General features: G+C 39.5%; 1 protein-coding gene across 2 annotated transcripts in view; it reads right to left on the reverse strand.

The window, feature by feature from the left end:
• Window positions 1-20,837, reverse strand: part of DLG2 (discs large MAGUK scaffold protein 2) — a 1,009,135-nt gene that overhangs the window by 871,439 nt on the left and 116,859 nt on the right. For both annotated transcript variants that reach the window (XM_069015930.1, XM_069015936.1), the window contains exon 5: window positions 12,762-12,904. In XM_069015930.1, the coding sequence (XP_068872031.1) occupies window positions 12,762-12,904 (143 nt within the window). The remainder of the gene's footprint in view (window positions 1-12,761; window positions 12,905-20,837) is intronic.

Below are 20,837 nucleotides of genomic sequence, written 5' to 3' on the forward strand. Positions count from 1 at the left end.
ATATGATGATTCTAAACCTCAAGAGTAACAGAATTGTCCACTGTGAGTGCAAAGATATCTCTGTATATCAGGCACATTCCCTGGATGGGGAAAAAAGCAAGGAATCCAAGAAATAAACTGATATTGAATTAAGAAGCAGCATTAATAAATACACTTATGACTGCAGAAGGGGACTGTTTCAGGAAACAATGTATTCAGCATCCTGAATACTGAAAGCTCCAGTTACAGGCTTGCTGCTGACCTAGCAAAGATACCGCTGGGTGTGCCCAGAGCATTTTCTGTCCAAAAAAGTACCAGATATCTCAAAAAAAGAATAGCTATTACATAAGTGAAGGCATATGTCTGTCATAAATCTTCCTACTGCTTATGAAGACACAAAACGGTCAATTTTGTGACCTCTGGTTTTCTACAAACTACCACAACACCAAAAAATGTGTGAGAGACGACATCAGCTTGGTGTAATGACTGACCTGAAATCTCTTAGGAGATTCTTTCACTCCTTGTTGTAATTAACAAACTCACATGGATCAAACTTATTTTAGTGGTTCATTAAAACAACAATAATTTAAAAGTTACCATTTTTGTTTAGACCAGAGTTTCAAAAGCCACCTTCTGCAAAAATGGACTTTGGATCCACTATGTCTGTTAGTGCTAATTCCATTTTTTTTTCCAGCTTGCACAACCCCTGTTTGCCTTGTCTCTTCTCAAAAAGAGAGACCATGACTACTTGAAAGTTCTGAGCTAAAATATAAATATATATATGTACACACACAGTGACAGGGCACAGCATTTCTGAAAACCAGGTAGGCTCCCCTACACTTCTGGAAAAAAATGGAGGACCTGGGAAAAGATCATCATTTTGGTTTGTCCTGTCAGAGAACAAATGATATACAGCTACAGCAATGAACTGAACACCTCTATTTGGGCTACAGCTGTTGAGTAACAAGGCTGCCCTCATGTCAGGAAAGCACAAGCAACCAGACACATCAGCTGAGGTGCAGCCAGAATGCTGAACCCATTCAAAGGCATGGACACGCATTTGCAGCTTCCATCATTTTTCCCCACTGGTATTGTGCAGGTCTGTGCAGGCTTATGGAAGTGTGAGATCCAGCTAACCTGACATTTTTTAGACATGAGATATTTGCACTGTATTTTAAAAATTCCATTTCAGAACTCATCTGTAAAACTAGTTTCCTGGGTTGGGGGGGAAATAGGCACCACGCAGAGACATAGCACAATACCCAGCACAAGATCTGTTTTGGGATATTACATGAGGGTTCTGCTGTATTCAACTGTCCAGTTCAAGACAAGAGAAAGACAAGAGAAACCAGAGAAACAAGAGCAAACAGTGGGACAATATTGATCAAGAGGAGGAGAATATTGTATCAGGAATGCTTGCTACAACTGCAACCACCTCTCTTTTGGGACAAAACACAATTTTGAAGATTAAATGAGATAGTCTTATGCTCTGTCTGAAAAGCTTCTATGCACTGGAGGTGACAATACCAGGGAAGTTCTTCACTGAATATGTGAAAAGCTGAGGAAGCAGATGTGGAAGTCAAGAGTTGGTGAAGTACAGGAGTAGAATGTAGAGACATGACAGACCTTAGGAGTAGGACAGAGTGGTAATTGATGGTGGAAGGGTAGAATTTAACAGAGGCTTCCAGCAGCAAGGCAAATATGGTTAGAGAAATGAGCTCAGAAAGTGATCTCTATGAAAAGATTATCCATTTGGACGGGTAAGTGGGTCAAGATTACATAGGAAAAAGAAACATATTCCTAAAGGCTCTTTTCAAGAAGGAGGAGAGTGACAAAGGGTAAAGTTCACTTCTTCATAGTACCCAAAGGTCTAGACAAATGCTTAATTCACAATCCAGCTAGATATTATAATGGCAAACAAGCAGTAAATTGTTCATCTCTAAACCAGGGACAGCTTTCACTATAACCTGAGACAGACTAAAGTGGTACGAGTGAGATCAAGGACAAGCAAACGTGTAAAATGTACAAGCTGAAAATGCATAAAGTCCCATGTTTCTAGTACTTGTCTAGTATTTGTAACTGTATTATAAAAAAAAACAAAAACTGTGGAAATAAATTATATTTTCAAGTTGACAGCTTCCCTTTAATTTCCCACGTTGTTACTTCAGGGATTGTATTTACTATTTGCTAAAACCTGAAAGTATCTGTTCCAGATTATAAAAAACTAAACAAAAGAGGATGGATATTTTCTCTTTCATATATAATTATCTTACTGAGCAGACACGTTCATCTATCCAAGTAATCACTCCCAGGGTGACCTTTATATGATCCAGAAGTCTTGGGGTGATATCTTTCTTTATTCTTGGGAACTATTTAAGAAACATTTTAATAAAGAAGTATTCAGAAATATATAATGGACTCTTAAACCTCTCTATGGAGACCTGTGTCCTTTGCACATGGAGGACAGTGAATTCTCTTGCTTAGTTGCTCAGTTTGGTGAAGAATCAGAGTTAATAAATGTGAGACAAATTGTTCTGGAATATTTTTAGAGTGAATCTTAACTAGAGTACATTCATCCCTGAATATCAATTTTACAGAACCCTTACAGCTTTATAGGACAAAGAAGTATACTTTAGGAGTTGATGTACTTGCTTTTGCCGGTGGTTAAAATATAACTTCTCAGAATCTTATTAGAAACAATGAATTATATCACACACTCCTCAGAGGAACTGCTAGCCTGTGGAAGAAGCCTCTTGGGACATTCTGATATTTTTATGTTTTTATTTTTATTTTTTCAGACTAATCTGGTATTCCCTTGTTGAAACATACCAGGGTTTAGGAAAATTACTTTAGAAAAAATATGTTAAAACTGCAAGAGCTTTTTGTCAAGTGATATTTTCAAACTAGATCTATAATTTTTGACCTTGATACACAGAAGTGGAATTTACACAATAGTCTGACCTCAATGCTTATCATAATAGAGACTCACAGCTTAATTAAAAGTTTGGCTAATTCTGTATGCTGGTTGATACTCAGGCACATTTTCATCGGGGAAAATTATTGTTTCTGGTCCCTTGCAGCTGTTCTGGCCTGCTCCCAATCCTTTGCAGATGTAATAACAAATCACAGATCAAAAAATTGCCTAGAGGTTGTTTGATAGGCATATTATGTAAATGTGAAAAAAAATAAACCCAAATAAACCTGTTGTGGAGGATGTGACTCTTTCATCAATGCTGATCTGGTTTAATTTAATATCAAGATCCCAGATCCATCCCACTAATGTCAGTAGAAAACAATTATTAAACTAAACAATCAGATCTCCCTGTCAAAAAAGGACATATGAAACCAGTGAGTCCTCTAAACCCGCACGCAAGGCACACTAATGTGATGGTGGTGTTAAACTATAATCATAGAATCATAAAATATGTTCAGTTGGAAGGGACCCACAGGGATCATGGAGCCCAACTCCTGGCCCTGCACAGGACATCCCCAAGAATCACACCATGTTCCTTAGGGTGTTGTCCAAACACGTCTTGAACTCCGTCAGGCTGGTGCTGTGACCCCTTCCCTGGGGAGCCTGTTCCTGTGCCCAACCACTCTCTGGGTGAAGAGCCTTTTCCTGATATCCAACCTAAACCTCCCCTGGCACAGCTTCAGGCCATTCCCTTGAGTGTTACTGCTGGTCACCAGAGACAAGAGGTCAGTGCCTTCGTTGTGATGAAGTTGTAACTGCAGTGAGGTCTCCCCTCAGCCTCCTCTTTTCCAGGCAGAACAGATTGAGTGACCTCAGCCACTTCTCATAAGGCTTCCCCTCTAGACCCTTCACGCTCTTCACAGCTCTCCTTTGGATGTTCTTTTAACAGCTTTGTATCTTTCTTATCCTGTGGTGCCCCAGATTGCCCCCAGCACTCAAGGTGAGGCCGCCCCAGTGCAGAGCAGAGCAGGACAATCCCCTCCCTTGCCCGGCTGGCGATGCTGTGCCTGATACCCCCCAGGACACACCTGGCCCTCCTGGCTGCCAGGGCACTGCTGACTCATGTTCAACTTGCCATTGACCAGGACGCCCAAGTTCCTTTCTGCTGCACTGTGAAAAAGTGAGAGGAAACAAAGGAAAAGGCTTTTTATCATGAGCACGTCTAACTATGCAGACACAAGGAGATGGCAAAAGCAGAATGATGTCTAGTTCCAAGCCTTGTCCAGTGGGACAGAAATTGTCTGTTTAGAGAGTGGCAGGATATGCATGTTGCCCTACTCTCAGCATCACAAGAGCATTTCTGTCCACAGGATGACACTGTTCCGCATAGATACAGCTGGGTTTAAAATGGAAACATTGGCCTGACCATCTTAAAACACATTCAGAAGCAACTCTAAAATGACATTTAACAGACGCTCTGGCACTCAAGTTATTGACAAGCTACAGAACAAATAACAAATTTATAAATAGAGACCCAGCATGGATACCCAGTATGGGGAAGACATTTAGCTGCAGCTAGTAATAAATAAGGGTTTTAATAACACAGTGACTTTTCAGTTACCCACTTCTAAACATTAGTCAACCCAGCTGAGAAGGAAAGTGTATAAAATAATCTCTACAAGTAAAGAAAACCTTAATAGTGCATAAAAAAATAAAATTGTAAAGCTACTGTATATTAAAAAAAACACCTCAAACATGGAACTAAGCTTCAACATTGCTGTTTAACAATTATCTAGTTAGGGTTGTTACACATCTTTGGGTGCAAAAGGAACACGACTAGCAAAACACATACCAAGATGTCACTTATACTGTACCCCTTAAAAAGACTGCTGCTGCCTTGAAGGAGAGCTTAGTGCAAAATACAATTACTTGGGAATTGGCTCTGGCACAAAATCAACCCACAGACACAAACTGCATTTGATCAGATAAATGTATACTGCAGAGCTAAATCTAGTGAAGAAACAGATGCATAAAACTCAATGTTTTGAACCCTTCTAATGAAACATTATGGTTGATCATACCTAATGACTCTTGCATATTAAGTATAATCACTTAAACAGAATCAAATGTGACTCCTGGGAGTAAATCAAGCCATACAAATTAAGCTGTACCCAGTTACAAACAAAGAAAACAAACAAAATTCCAGAGAAGAGACTTTTTATAGAAGAAGAGAATTTTTATAGGCACATATAGAAGGAGCTGCAGGTCCATGTTTTTTAGACAAGTTGTTAGTGTGAAACAGTTTAATGGTTTGTTAATTGCTTCAGGCAGAAGATTTTTAAGTAAGGGTTTTACTACTGGAACTTTTAACAAGCCAGCACTTAGAGGACAGAGAAGTAATTACAGTGCTTATAATAGCTGGATACAAGGATAGCAGGCATTCCGGAAGCAAACAGATATAAGAGGATTCATTTTGCATGATACAATTAAATATATTTGCAAAACGAGCCCTAAACATAAGAAATGAATGGAACAACAGGAATTAAATGAAGAACTGGAATCTTTGGGGACCATGTCAAAGCAATGATCCCACACTGTGCTGAATGAAGATTGTGCATGTGAGATCAGGGTGTGATGACCAAACTTGCACAGTAATTGCAAATTATTATCATTCAATATGGCAAAAGTATCTGCACCATATGCCCTATAAGTAAATAGTCTTTTCATGCAATGATACGGGAACACGAAGATCTTCAGTTGCCAGATTTATATGGAAGTGTAACAGTGCAGTGTTCTTTTCCTTCACCTCAGCTTTCCATCTAGATAAAGGTCAAAACACTGCTGACCAGAAAAAAAGCAGCACTGAAGACCAAATTAAAGAATACAGAGGTTAAAACAAGGGTAAATTTATATCTTCTAATGAGTGCCTGGAGCTGAGCACAAGCCTGCAGCTTCAAGCAGTGTTTCTATTGTCACACTAAAGAGCAACTCCATTTTTGTTTCACCGGATGGATTCCTCCATCTAGGTGGTTTTGTGTTCTCCATTATTGTATTTTCTAAACATCTCAGAGTTTCAATTGTATCTATCTTTGTATTATGTATACATAATGTTTGAGTGAGAGAAATCCTTTAGCTAATGATAGCTTACTGCAGTGCAGAGAGTCCTGGGAGAGAAGAAAGCTTTTTCCCAGGCTAGTTGAGGCTAGGCTTTTCCATTTGCTAAGATGAGGAGCTGGGTCAGAATTGCACACCCACTCTCAGGCTCCAGGAATCCACTAATACTGCTGCACAGACAGCAGAGATGGAGAATACCTTTCCCCAGACCTATCTGGAAGTGGGAAGGGAGAGAGCACTTCTCGAAGCAGTGGAAGACCTGAATTTAAACCACTTTCAGCTCAATCCCTATCTCACATTTTTTAGGGTGAAAAGATAACAGTCTTCTCTCTCCAACAAGGACAATTTAAGAGCCATAATTTCAAGAAAATGTTTTCAAGCTGTGAATGCTGGTCTTATAAACCTTGGTCCAAAGAAGTAACGAGGCTTTTTGGCAGAGGCAAAATTACAAACAAATCCTTTCTTGATGATTTCCAGCAGCAGATTGGACACATCCCCAGTCAGCTGCGGTGAATACCACGCTGAATGTTTATAAAATAAGGTAAGGCTGAGTTTCCCAGCACTGAACACTTTCTGTGCTTCTAGTTCAAACAAATTCAGATTAGACTTGCAAAATAGCTGAAGCACCCAATATACAGGCTTGGTCATTTCTGACTCTTTCCTGAGCATCTGCTCCTGGCCCCCACTGGCAGCTAGGTACCGGGCTACATGGGTGGATAACTATTCCTTGGTTTAAGCCAGTGCAGATGCTTTATTACTGCAACTTGAAATGACTCAGCTTAAAAGCAGTCGAAATCCTCAGAAACTCTGGAGGCATGTTATCTTTGTAGCGTCACACCTACACAGCCATGTTCTCTAGGAAGGCACGTGGCATTTGTTTGTTCCCAAAATGAGGTTGTCTGGGCCATATCAATCAGTCCAATGTCTAAGCCCTGTCAGCATCCACAAACTCCATGTTTCTGGCACACCTTCACAACCTGCTCAGTTAGGTGAACCCCAGCTACACTTCCTCCCTTATGTGTCACCAACCGTCCCACTGAATGCAACATCCCGCATCCCCTAAATGCAGTTTGAGAGAAATTAACATAAGGCTCCCTGGACATAGTGGGCATTGGAAGTGGAGTTCTTAATATTTTCTGTTAAATCCTCCCCCTTCCAGATTTAAATATATGTATGGTGACAATGGGGAGGTGGAAAAGAGTGAAGAGAAAACAGGGAGAAGGACTTTCTTTGCATTTATGACTTTTCAACACTGGTGTTTGTGCACTTGCTGGGGAGGGAGGGTTCCACCCTTGGGTATGCTAAAGAAGAAAAAATGTCCAGGACTTTAATACTCATCAGAGAAGTAATAGCTATAAACTCTAAGTTATAAAGCCGGGTATCAGTACTCTGTCCCAATAATTACTTAATGATTCCACATAAATAGGCAGCAACCCAACAAGAAAAAGCTAAATAATACCTGCCAGCATAATTCTCAGTGCAGTCTTGTGGGTGAGAAGAGAAGCACTGTTGGCTCCTCTCTGGTCAAGAAGGGAGCTGAACATGGATTTGCACATCATTGGAAAACATTCTAACCAAATAGCTTCTTCAAAAGGCAAAATGTATCAGCAGCGCCTTTACACACGTTATGAGAGACATCTAGCTACAATCCTATTTACAGAACAGAGATCAGGATTCTGAACCTCAGGATAAGGTATCAACATCTTAATGAGGCAGATTTTAAGGGAATGACATCTTGTCCCATTTTTGGAATTCATTACTTGTAAGTTTATAGGTGCAGTCTGTGTTTTGTGGACTTTAATCCTGAACAACTGTTTCTGGCCATGCAGTGCCCCACAGATATGGTCTGTGACTGATATCTCCATATGGTGAGATACCTCAGACACTGTAAATTGTCAGTTCCCTTTCATGACTTAGTTGTTAAGTTCTCTTCTCAAACTCCACATACAGTCCTTCAGGAACTACACAGAACAGTAAGAAATTAAAACCTGCTGTTCCCAAATCCTGAGTTAGTACTTTCATTAATAAATAAATCTTGCAAAGTAATCTCAAGAATTTTTTTATATATACTGGAAATATATAGAGAGAGATATAGTGCCTGTGCTGTCAACACTAATTGCTTTTCACAGTGCCTCAAGGATTTTTGTTTTGGAAGCTAAAATATTTCATACCTCTAAGTATAGCTCCTTTGAGAAGAGTCTAAGACAACTAAATATATTCTATCCCAAAAGACAAGATTTTTCATTACAACCTAGCATTTGTTGTTATAAGGGCATGTAATGCACTGAGCTGTGAGATCCTTGACATGAAAAGGATGCGGATCTGTTGGAGCAAGTCCAGAAGAGGCCAAGAAGACAATGAGAGGGCTGGAGTACCTCTCCTATGAAAACAGGTTGAGAGAGTTGGGGTTGTTCAGCCTGGGGAAGAGAAGGCTCCAGAGAGACCTCATTGCAGACTTTCAGTACCTAAAAGGGGGCTAAAAGAAATTTGGAGAGAGACTTTTTACAAGGACATGTAGTGATAGGACAAGGGGTGATGGCTTTGCATTGACAGAGACTAGGTTTAGATCGGATATTAGGAGGGACTTCCTCATGATGAGGATGGTGAGACACAGGAACCCAGAAAAGCTGTGGGTGCCTCATCCCTGAGAGTGTTCAAGGCCAAGTTGGAGGTGGCTTTGAGAAACCTGGCCTACTGGAACATGCCCCTGCCCATGGCAGGGGGGGCTGGCACTAGATGATCTTTAAGGTCCCTTCCAACCCAAACCATTCTATGATGCTGCATGATTCTGCATTGTGTTTAAGTGCTTTTTGGAACAGGACTGAATAAAACCTGCTTCATGTCTACTGCTAATTGAACAAAATCTAATGGGTTCTAATTGCACACAGAGAAACTTAGGTTTGTCATCAAGAATATTTTCTATGAGTGAGGAAATAAGTTCCCTGCAGAAATAGTTGACTCTCCTCTGTGGGAAGTTTTATAGAACAGACTATGCAAACATGTCAGGATTGGTTCAAATGCAGTTGATCTGCCCCAGGGCAAGAGAATGGACAAGAGGGGTATTTTAGGTCTTCTTCAGAGTTATATTCTAGAGATCCTACATCATGATGAACATGATGGACTTTTCATTTAGTGCCCAATATGTCACATTCCCTGCTTTCTATATGAATATATGAAAAAAAAAAAAGCCTTTTTCAAATAGAACCTAACAAACATTTCTAGTGAATCTGAACTTGGCCCAAAAACTGTTTCATTGATTCTGAAACTATCCACCAACTTCAGCTGATTTTGTCAAATCGCGTTTACAGGAGGGAAAGCAACATGGATAAATTCACACAAAAAACACATTCATATAGATCCTTCTTTCTTCCTTTTCACTAACACCCACCCACTTGAATTATTTTGGTCTATGATATTTACAGCTCTGCCAAATACACTGACACATATATTTAGTCTCTATACAGGGTGAAATGCAGTAATAATGAGATGGTAATACTGCATTTTTCATCTGCAAACATTGAAGTCACTGATTATTCCAACAACCAACAAAGATGTTAATGATGAAGCAAAAAGCAAGGATTAAATGCCTAGGCCATACCTAAACATTTATCAATTTCTTGTGGACTACGGGGTCCTGCACAATTAAAACCTAAACAGCACAGATTTTAGCTAGAAGCATGCAATTTAAAAAAAAAAAAAAAGTTAGAGAAAAAAAACCCCAATTTATCACTAAAACCCCAACACTTTCTGTTAATTCCACTGTTTGTAGCCATGGGATGCTATGTGGAGGCATTCACGCTAAAAATTTGGATGCAACTGGTTCTGATACATATTGTGAGCTCTTATATTCTACTGAATTTTCACTTGCTTTTACAAAGGCCATTCAAAATTACAGTCTCTAAGTCTGGGAGACGTCTCTCTTCTCAGTCTCTGAGAATGATAGGAGATTATAGGATGGATAATGACCCTTTCATGTCTATTTAAAGAGATGAAGATCCAGCCCCAGTATGCTGTGAGATCTAGCACCAGTTTGCTAAAAAACGCTGTGGTGATCACAGAGTCAAGCTGGCAAATTTGAACAGTATTACAAACAACAACCTAACACATTTTTCTCTTGTCTAAAAATCGACACTTTCAGAAAAGCAAGTACATAAATACAAAGGAGGGCTCACAGGACACCTGTCCTGGACAGTAAAAGCTGCTTTCTTTTTTATCAACAATTAAGATTGGAAAATAAATACCAAAAAAGGACCAATTTATATAGGAAAAAATAACATACAGACAGCCAAGAAAGGTTTCAAGTGCAAGGCATGAAAGGAGGATAGCCTCTGGACTGACTGATTATCCTTGGGCTTTCACAGCAGAGTGCTGCATCCAGCTCTGGGGTCCTCAGCACAGCAAGGACATTTCCTGCTGGAGCATGTCCAGAGGAGGTCACAAAGATCCTCAGAGGGATGAAGCACCTCTCCTATAAGGAAAAGCTAAAAGAATTGGGACTGTTCAGAGTGGAGAACAGAAGGCTTGGGGGTGACCTAATTGCAGCCTTCCAGTACCTGAAAGGAGCCTACAAGAAAGCTGGAGAGAGACTTTTGACAAGGACAGAGAGTGATAAGGCAAGGGGCTATGGCTTTAAACTGAAAGATGGGAGGTTTAGATTAGATATAAGGAAGAAATTCTTTACTGTGAGGGTGGTGAGGCACTGGAACAGGTTGCCCAGAGAAGCTGTGGATGCCCCATCCATAGAAACGTTCAGAGCCAGGCTGGATGGGGCTCTGAGCAACCTGCTCTAGTGGCAGGTGTCCCTGCCCACAGGATTAGATGATCTTTAAGGGCTCTTCCAACAACAGCCATTCCATAAGTCTATAATTCTATGAAGGAAGGCAGGCCTTTTCTTTCCAAATCTGGGACATGTAACTGAGTAGAAAAGGAAGCACAAAACAATCATTTCCCATAAGGAATGGACCATGAATAAGAATTGATGTGATATATTAGATTATTTGATTACATTTTCATAAGGTAATTTCTCATAGAAAGCAAAGGGCTGTCTTGGATTTGTACAGCAGCTTGTACATCCAGCTCACACTAATCAGTTCTGACTCAGAACTGCCAATAATGTGTCAGAAGGAAAAAACCAAAAGCCTACACTTCCAATCTCTTTTGCTTGCATTGGACCCTTAAAACATATATGATTTTTAAAGGGAATAAATATTTTGTTATCCCATTACAGTGATTAAATTTATGGAGAGACAGCAAATTTGAAAATGGTACCCTGGACTCTGACTGCCAGCACCCTGCCTTGAAAAGGCTATTCCAGTTTCTATGCTATAGTTTTCTATTGTTTTCCTTTAAATCAGAACATTATTTTCTCATTTCATAAAATGGGAAAGTTTGTAGTAAGCCCTGTATCTATTATTCTCAGCTTAGAATTTAAAGTTCAAATTCCCCTGTACAGGGCCAGCAGCACACCTCTTAGACAGCAATGAGTTTAAGAAGATGGGGTTGAGGGTCAAATACTTTGATGAGGCTAGAATAAAAAAAAAGAGTCTCTCCACTGTCTTCACCAGATGCTCCAAGAGATAACAGGAATACCCTTTAACCATTTTAAAGCATAAAGATTTGTGCTTAAAAAAAAAAAAAGACAGATATTAGCTGTCTGTGCCTTCAAACTGTGACTCAAATGTTAAATCATTCATGGGATATAGCCTACATTAATGTTAAGACTCATTTGTTCTGATTTCACTCAAACCAGAATGCTCGTTCTCATTATTTCTGCAAGCTTATTTTGCTAATTAATTTTTACAATAAATTTCTTCAGAGAGTTTTGTTCTAGCCGCCTGCAATTCTGATTTATCTTTTCAAAGAATCACATCTAAAATGTCATGTAGAACCACAACTTCTGTCTGAGTTTTACATTTTTGAAAAAGAAGGAAAGCTCTTAAAAATAGTCATGCCTATGGGAAAGTTCTTTCCAACAACTTTTAAAACTTGAAATGCCTCACTTACCATGACAACAATGAAAATTTTTATACATTTCCCTCATCTTTAATTCTGGTCTGGAGATTTGCAGTTTGCAGTCCATGCCCCCTCTATTTCTGTTCCACTGTTTAAGAACAGAGCAATTCATTGCTTGTTTCTGTGGGGTTTGTTTTTGTCTTTGAAGTACAAATGCGGGTGGAGGCAAGCAGTTTAGATTGCTAATATAGTTAATAATCTGGAGGCTGCAAAAGGCAGAGTAGAGCTGAGGATGACAAAGAAAGGTTTTGAATTCTTCCACTAGCTACAGGAGAAAAGCAAAGGTGTGTATGTATCTATTCCTCAGGCAGAGACTATTTTGGTTGATCTCTGTGAACTTGGACTGTGGAAAAGTTCACCCCAATGTGAAAACTCCTATTAAAACTTTTACGTAGGATGTAATCACTGGAGTATTCATAACCTCAGGGGTTATCAGCAAGCTGAGAAGATATATTCTCTTTTGGGGGGTAATCACAGACACCAAGTATCAGATAAAGTACACCAAGGATGAGAAAATGAAAGTTTTCTACTTTCCCTTTGACAGATTTCCATTGAAAGGATAAAGAAGTTCACGACATAATCAAGGTCAGAGGGATGACACTATATGCATTTATATCCTCCACACCCTAATCTAATTCCTTAATTAACCCATCCTTTCAATCTTATACACCATTGCATGGCTTTTCTCAGGTTTGAGACATCACTCATTACATATATTTTAATTCTTAATCTTTTAAGTTACCTCCTGTTTTTTCTGCAGATTTTCATGGTCTGTAGCAGATGTTTTCTTCTCCCATTTCTCTGCAACTTGATTTGCTTCTTCTATTTTTTGCTCATAGCTTTTCTGGGAATTTAGCAGCGTCACTTCATAAAACTCTTGAATATCTGTTTGTAAAGAGGAACAAGTAAAAGACGTTATTTGCCATATTGGCTTTGTCTCCCTGGTGTTTTCCTTTGGCTGATACATACTTACATATTATCATCATAATGATAAACATGTACTACATTTTTAGTAGAAAGCACCAATACAAATGGATTTTTTTCTAAATTTCCTGTAAGATTCTTGAGTTATATTCTCATTTTAAAGAGGTCTTTGGAAAAAAAAATTTAAATGTAAAGGAATAACATTATAAGAAGAGATTCAAAGAACATGTTACAGGCACACCTCAACAACATAGGCAGAATTTTCCCTTTTTACAGGGAAAAGCAAGTCACAGATCTCTTTAACCAGTAACCTAGAAATTTGCAAATGTAAAATACCTTAAGAGAAATTTGTTGACACCCATCCAAAGCACCTGAATCACTCTCAGCCCTATCTGTGGGTGCATTTGGCATTTTTTTCAAGTGGGGTGCACAGCTTGAAGGAAGGCTTTGTGGATTCACCACTTCAGTGTGTCGCCATTCAGAAGTGGCTGGGTAATGTTTGGTTTCAACCAAGAGTAAGCAACAAGTCAGGTCTTAAAACATCCTGTTCAGATGTTTCTATCACACTTTTTTCATGGGGTATGAGATCCAGTAGTGAAAATAATTTTACTGAAACCTGTGCACGTAATGACCTAAGGAGAGGGAGAAAAAAGTGTTTCCTTCCTTGGGCAAGAAGTTTTTAGTGAGATAGTCATACACAAATGGTGGTACATTGTCTAGCAGAGATAATTGACTTATCAAAGAACAAATAAACTTCACATTAGTTTAATTAATAACAATGGACTTTCTCCTGGATAACAAAGAAAGAGATTGCATCTACCTGGATACCCCTTGGGACCTCAAAGGAAAAGCTTTTTATAGGGTCTGTGCTTGCCCTCACATTCAATCTGTGGCCACATATCAGAAGCCTCTCTTCCCTCTCTTTAGTAACACAGCTAAAGTTGAACTTTTCTTGTGACTCATTTCACAACTTTCCAACTTACTACGTACTCTATTTGTCATGTACAATGGGAAAAGAAAGAATCATAGAATCATTCAGATTTGAAAATACCTCAAAGATTATAAAGTGCAACCTTCAACTAAGTGCCACCATGCCCACTAAACCATATTGTGAAGTGCCACATCTACTCATTTTTTGAGCACTTCCAGGGATGGTTACTGCACCACTTTCCTGGGCAGCCTGTTCCAACACTTGAACCCTTTCAGTGAAAAAAGTTTTCCTAATATCCAAACTGAAACTGCCCTGGCACAATTTGAGGCCATTTCTCCTTGTCCTGTTGCTGGTTACCTGGGAGAAGAGGCCAATCCCCTCCTTGCCACAGTAACTTTTATTTCACAGATATATTTTAAGAATTTATATTTCATATTACTACGAACATTTAATTCCACATTAAAACTAAAACCTATTTTTAAAACAAAAAGCTACAGGACAGTTGCAATGAGAAAGAAAGTTTCTCCATTCTTGATGCAGGGAATTTTTTACAGTCACTTTAAATGCTCATAGTACAATTGAAACAGTTGTAATATGTGGTTCAATGCCAGGTCAATTTGTATTGCAACAGCAAGTAAAACATATCAGGCTAATATGTAATTATCTCTAGATAAATACTTTACAGAAATAAGCTAAAAATTGCCCTCTGGCAGTGGCATTCAGCTGGTATCACTGTTGTTATCAGGGTATTAATTGGGTTGACAGTATTCAGTCAAAGAACAGTAGAAAGGTGCTTTCGCCCTAACTTTAAAGCCTATCTTGCCCTAGTGTTTTCATTAAAAATGATGTGTGAGCCACATTTGCATGTGTATGCACATGTGCAAAATAAATATTAAAACCGCAGTCTCTTTGTAAAGGTTCTTATCTATTCTGAGGAAGTCACGGGTTGCTTTTGCTGGAATAATGATCACTGGTGTGCAGAGAAAAGCACTTCAGTACTTATGTGGTCACAGAAGAAAGCACAGAGGATTCACTTAGTTGGTTGCTTTGTAATTCCATAAGCTGAAATTGCCATTTCTGTGGAACAAGGGCAGCCAGAAACTTGCAGTCAGTCAAGGTTTGAAGAAAACAGGCTTTGTAATTTGCTCTGAGTAAAACCTGCTCTATCAAGTAATCTCTGCTATATGAGAGGTGCCATCATACTAGGAGGGGAAAAATGTTGAATACTACTGAGGATAGAACAGGAGTGAGCAGCTATAGAATCAAGATTGGAACCACAGTCATAAAAATGAGTCATGGGGGCATGGTAACTGTTATGTAAAATGAGCAAAATACAGTCTGTCTCCTAGTGGGGGTTTACAGGAAAAAAATTCAACAAAAAGTCCAAAATCTTATCATAGAAAACAGAAATCATAGAATGTCTTGGGTTGGAAGGGACCTTAAAGATCATCTAGTTCCACTCCCCCTGCCATGGACAGTGACACTTTCCACTAGGCCAGGTTGCATCAACCCCCATCCAACCTGCCCTTGAACACTTCCAGGGATGGGGCATTTCTTACACAAATTAAATCTGTACGTAGTATTTCCTGGTACTATATTCTCTCCCTTCCATGAAAACAAGTTCAGATTTCATGTAGAAATGGCAATATTACTACTGATGAACTTTGTGAGCACAAAACACATCTTCAGTTTGAATCCCTGTACTGCTCCAAACATTTTGTTAAGCAATTAATTCATGTTTGTTTAAAGTGTCAGGGAATCTCACTGGATTTTCCATCTAACAGAATTTGCTCATTTACTTCTTAAGAGATTACTTACTTTATTTAATAAATTCTGGTTGCTCTCCCTTTAGCCTAGCCAAAAAATATTGTCAGTTTTGCTATATAAAGATAAATTGCAGACAATAATTTACATATATATATATATATACACACACACACACACATATATATATATATATATATATATATATATATCTCCTTTATGGATATGTCAGGAAGCACTGTCTGTTACTAAAGCTGGAGACACTTCTCAGTTTGAAGTCTTGGGTTTTTTACTATTGTTTAAAAAAAATATTAATGCTCAGATTTGTGCTCACTCTAACCTTACTTTTCTTAAAAGAAAATTTAAACAAAATTAGTTTAGAAAAAGAATAAGTACTGGAGAAGACACAATGTCTTACTCAATAAAAGAATGACCTTTCTTTCAGACAGCAGCTACACAGAAAGGAAAAATGTGCGATCAGACAGAGCTGAACAAGCTCCCTAAACTCTGCCATTTTCTGACTTTTGGTTGGTGCTGCAGCCCTACAACCATTATTCCAGTACAACTTCTCTTCCAATTTATATGCCTCACAATATCCATTTGTGATAGAAACATTTCAGAGCTCTGATAGCAAAGGAGTTAAATAATACAAAAAGGCAAAAATATTGCATAGCCTAAACTACTGTCTCTCTTGTGTGACCATGGGCTTTTGCCAGCATTCTAATGAGGGTAAAAAATGAGATAAAGCAATGCAATTCCTCATTCATCTGTAAGCAGTTGAGCACCAGAAAGATACAATTAAATTGAGGGGAATTCAGACAAAGACAGATGATTAAAGGTCTGAGAGGACTAACTTCTGAGCAAAGATTAAAGGAAGAGAATAATAACAACATAGACTTTCATATTTCCTTTCATTTCAAAGCAAAACAAACATTAAGAACCATATAGTGCTGGCTGAGAAAATTGCCCATGGCCTCAAAGAGAAGCAAACCAGCAGGGTCAAAATGCAGAGGCCCACAAATGAGCACACCAGATCTGTCCAGCCCTTTGTAATCAATAACTCACTTACAGTAGCTTCAGAATCACCACTGGATTCGAGACAACATTATTCCATTTTTAAAAGTCCTCTTTGCTAGGTAGGGCAGATACAGCTGCACAAGCAAATTGGGAATGATTCCTCAGTGTGCTGGGAACAACGCAGGAACCTCTCACTCTTAGAAGCTTTCTCCTTTATTCAAGATACTCACTAGTATGTGTGATTTAAGGTCAGAAAGGGAAGGTGATCAGCATTTGTTCCTAGTTATGCATCTTGGTGCCCTCGGTGTCCCCTCAGTTGTGTGGATCAGCATAATCAGCTGGTAGCCCCAAGGCTGCATGAAGTACATGAGATACCTTTGGCATCTGTATGACTTCCACCCACACAGAGAAGCACTGGCAGGTCCCAAATGTATCCCAGTACTTTCATGGACATGCAGAAATGTAGCCATCAAAGCACACACATGCCAGTGCACCAAGCAGCTGGGATTACCCCAATCTCTCTCTTTAATTCCAGCTGACCTGGAGCTGCACTTTGCATGTACCAAACCGATGCAAAGGGTTACGGAGTGAGAACATCAAAAGATCGGTTTTCCAAGGTAATAAAGCACTTAAGGACTTACAGAATGCAGTTGCCTGTCTCAAAACACTGCCAAGGTCACAGAAGGAACTTGCTATAAAATAAACCACCACAACAAAACATGAGATAAGCACAGGGGGCACAGCAGGAAGGAGCTCATTCCAGGCCTAACAGAAATGAAGGTTTGGTTAGCATCCGGACAAAACGTCCCACCATGGCAAACTGTGAGAAAGGAAAAACTGCTCACACACATGCCATCCCAGGTTGTGGGAATGGCATCTACACCCTGTGGATACCCAGAACTTGGACTGTATAAAGGGGATATCACAGAAGAATGACGGGTAACCCCACCACCAGGGAGAAGAAGGACTAGTGGGATGCCACAGGATCCTTTGGGTGGTGATATCTTTCTATATAATCTGTCTCTCTCTTTCTTTCTCTTCCCCCCTCTTTCTCTCTCTCTACCTCCCATATAATGTTAAATAAAATTTTTACTTTCGGCTTGAGCATATGGTCTCATTTGCACCTTAATTTGGGAAGAGGCATCTCTTTATATAAACAGATCATAACAAGTGCAAAATGCAAGATGGCTCAGCTTGAGCTTGTGCAGGTTTACAATGCAGCTATGCAGTGAGGGTGGAATCACAGAATAATATGGCTGGAAGGTATCTTAAAGATCATATAGTTCCAACCCTGACCCTGACATGCCCAGGGACACCTTCCCCTAGACCAAGTTTTTCAAAGCCCCATCCAACCAGGCCTTGGACAGATTTACAAGATACCAAACTCAGGATTCAAAACACAGGGAGCATAAAGAAAACCAGAGTAGAACTGGAGATAAAAATCTCTTGTACCTCTTTTGCCTTTCATAAAGGAAGGGGAAGAAGAGGAAAGTCTGTATTCCAGTAACAAACAAGCCAATGCTAGGCTTTCTGATACCATCTATATTTTATACAACACAAGCAATTAAACTTAAAAAGATAATCTTGTACATCGCTTAGCCTGAAGTTGTACTGCATATGTCAGCAAATGCTGCTTCTCCAGTGACTTGACAGTACATGTGGCCACTTGTAAAAGAGCAGTGCAAACTATTCCATGCAGCAAACCTTATCCAAAACCCACTGAATTTGCAGACACCTACCCCCTACAGCATGTTTTGACCTCCACTGTGCTGACAGCTATTCCAAAAGCTGTTACCTTCATCTGTGCTTAGCAATGCAGGAAGATTTCCTTGCATACATCTTGCTTCCACCCCCTTCACTTTATGTCTTGAGAGGATTTAGCAATGGCATCAAAATGCCAGTATGTGCAGAAGTTGTCTGTTGTTTCTGCAGACAACTGCACAATTTTGCAATTAACTGTAATAGCATTAACAATGTAGAATCCCGTTACCCAAGGAATGAGCTCTCTGTGCATCATATTTCTAGAGAACCAAACTGGGAACTGGAACAAATATTCTGTAGTATAAAAAGAAAGGGTGGGATTTTTTTCTCCTCTTTCTAGAGGTCCTTAGCCATAGAATTCATTTCTCCTATACTGTGCCAGTGCCCTGACTTGCTTTGCGGTATAAGTCCCATCTGTTTTTCCAGGGCATCCAGGGACAAGGTGGAATGAGGGTCTAAAGCAACACACAAACACAAGCTGTTCCCTTTCTGGGAAATTTGGGACAGTCTTTTTGTCTATGTGTAGGATAGTGTCTGATGTGTACCTTTTAATGTTGTGTAACCCAGCACAAATGACTACTGTCTGGCAGAACACTGCAGATCAAAATAAAGTCAGTTGTTGCAGGCTCCTGCTGTAAATCCTTTTTTTAACTAAGGGAACATTACAGTGTATGTCTAAATGGCATCCTTTATTTCCTGGGGAGTAGATTATGCTGGGTCAGCTTCAGCCATGTGGTCTGAATTATTAGGTAGGAGTAAGGCGAATTGTGCAGGATGTTGTTCAAGAAGGAAAACTAATTCAGGCAGTACAAGTAGCAGAGAAGTGATCAGAGACTGTACCAGCCTGCCAATAAAGAGCTTTAGTGGCCCTGCTGATGGAAGCAGTCCAAAGAGAGGTTAAATAACATGCTTCACCCAATGCAATTATGTTGTGTGGGTTTTTTTCAAGTAAAATGTTTCCATATTGAGTAAAACTGCCATTATAAGAGAGGGAAGATAAAAAGCAAGAGAAGTTAAGACCTACCTTGAAACTGGGTGTGTTTTCAACTAAAGCAGGCCTATGGCACTCACCCACATGAGAAATGGCAGAGCTCCAGTTATCAAGCTGGCTCACAGCTTCACAGTCCTGGGGAGCTCCAGCCTCCCTCCCGTAGCATCCCTCAGTGCAGCAGCAGTCAAAAACACCTTGCCCATTTCAGCAGCATCTCATCCCCTGGCTCCACGTGCACTTGCCTTGGGTCTGCACTAATAAAGGTGGAGGCACATTCAACAACAAAGGAAAAGCCCAAGGCTTATTTTTGCAGTTGTCAGAGGTAACACAAAGATATTTCAAGTCCAAATGAAATTTAGCAGCCCTGCTTGCAAGGTTTTCAGACACAAGCCTTTGGTGCGCGAGAAACATAGATGCCAACCCAACAGCAAGAGTTGATGCAAGAGAGAAAAAGTTCTCTATTCCATGCAGGCAGTGAAACAGTGCAGTGCAAGCCAGGGAAGCAGTCTTCTGCCAATTCCCTACAGCTGATGAATGTTCCTAAATCTATTAAAAGCAGCATTCTCTGGTAGAACATGTACCAAAGTAGGCAGCAAGAAATATGGGTTCTGTTATTAACTTGTCTTGATTTTTAAGCTTCAGCAAATCCCTTTTATTTGGCCTAGATAATTTTGAGGTCTCTTCCAAACTGAAATATCCAATGATAATCTGGTGATTCTTTGTACATCTAGGTTGTAAGCTCCTGGAGGCAGGAACCGTTACTAAGCAGGTACATACCGGCGTAAAATTACATCTTTTTATAAAAAAAAGTTCTGAAACACTTTACAGGCTGTAACAAATACCTGAATGGTTAGTAATTGATGTCCAATAGTTATTTAGATATATGATATAAAAACATCCTTTGAGTACTTCTGGCTTTGCAGTACATTAGCAACATTATTGTTTATTGCAATATATCCAAAATACAACCAGAGGTCTCCAAAAAATCTCAGCTAGGAATATGCACCTCAAAGGCAGCTGTCCAATATGCAGGGAGAATAAAATATTCAACACAGATAGCTGTGCACAGAGAAGACAAAATAATTGCTGCGGCCCTTTCTATGTGAGTGATGTTCATGTTAAGTGAAAACTAGAAAGCAATCAATCAGAGAGTAAAGTCAGTATTTAAGCCTTTTCAGTGATGATATTGAGTGTATTACTACAGTTCTGCCTACACATTCTAGCCACTTATTCAAAAATAGGAACTCCACTCCAGATGGAGGGTCAAAGAAAATGTATCCTACCATGACATGCAGGACTGACAAACGAGTTACAATGGATGAGGAGAGAGGGCTTATAAGAAAAGTGAGGATAAACTTCTTGATAGGGTCTGTTGTGATGGCACAAGGAATAATGGTTTTCATCTGGAGGAGGGACAATTTAGCCTAGAC

Source organism: Aphelocoma coerulescens, chromosome 1, assembly GCF_041296385.1.
Source record: "Aphelocoma coerulescens isolate FSJ_1873_10779 chromosome 1, UR_Acoe_1.0, whole genome shotgun sequence".
NCBI lineage: Eukaryota > Metazoa > Chordata > Aves > Passeriformes > Corvidae > Aphelocoma > Aphelocoma coerulescens.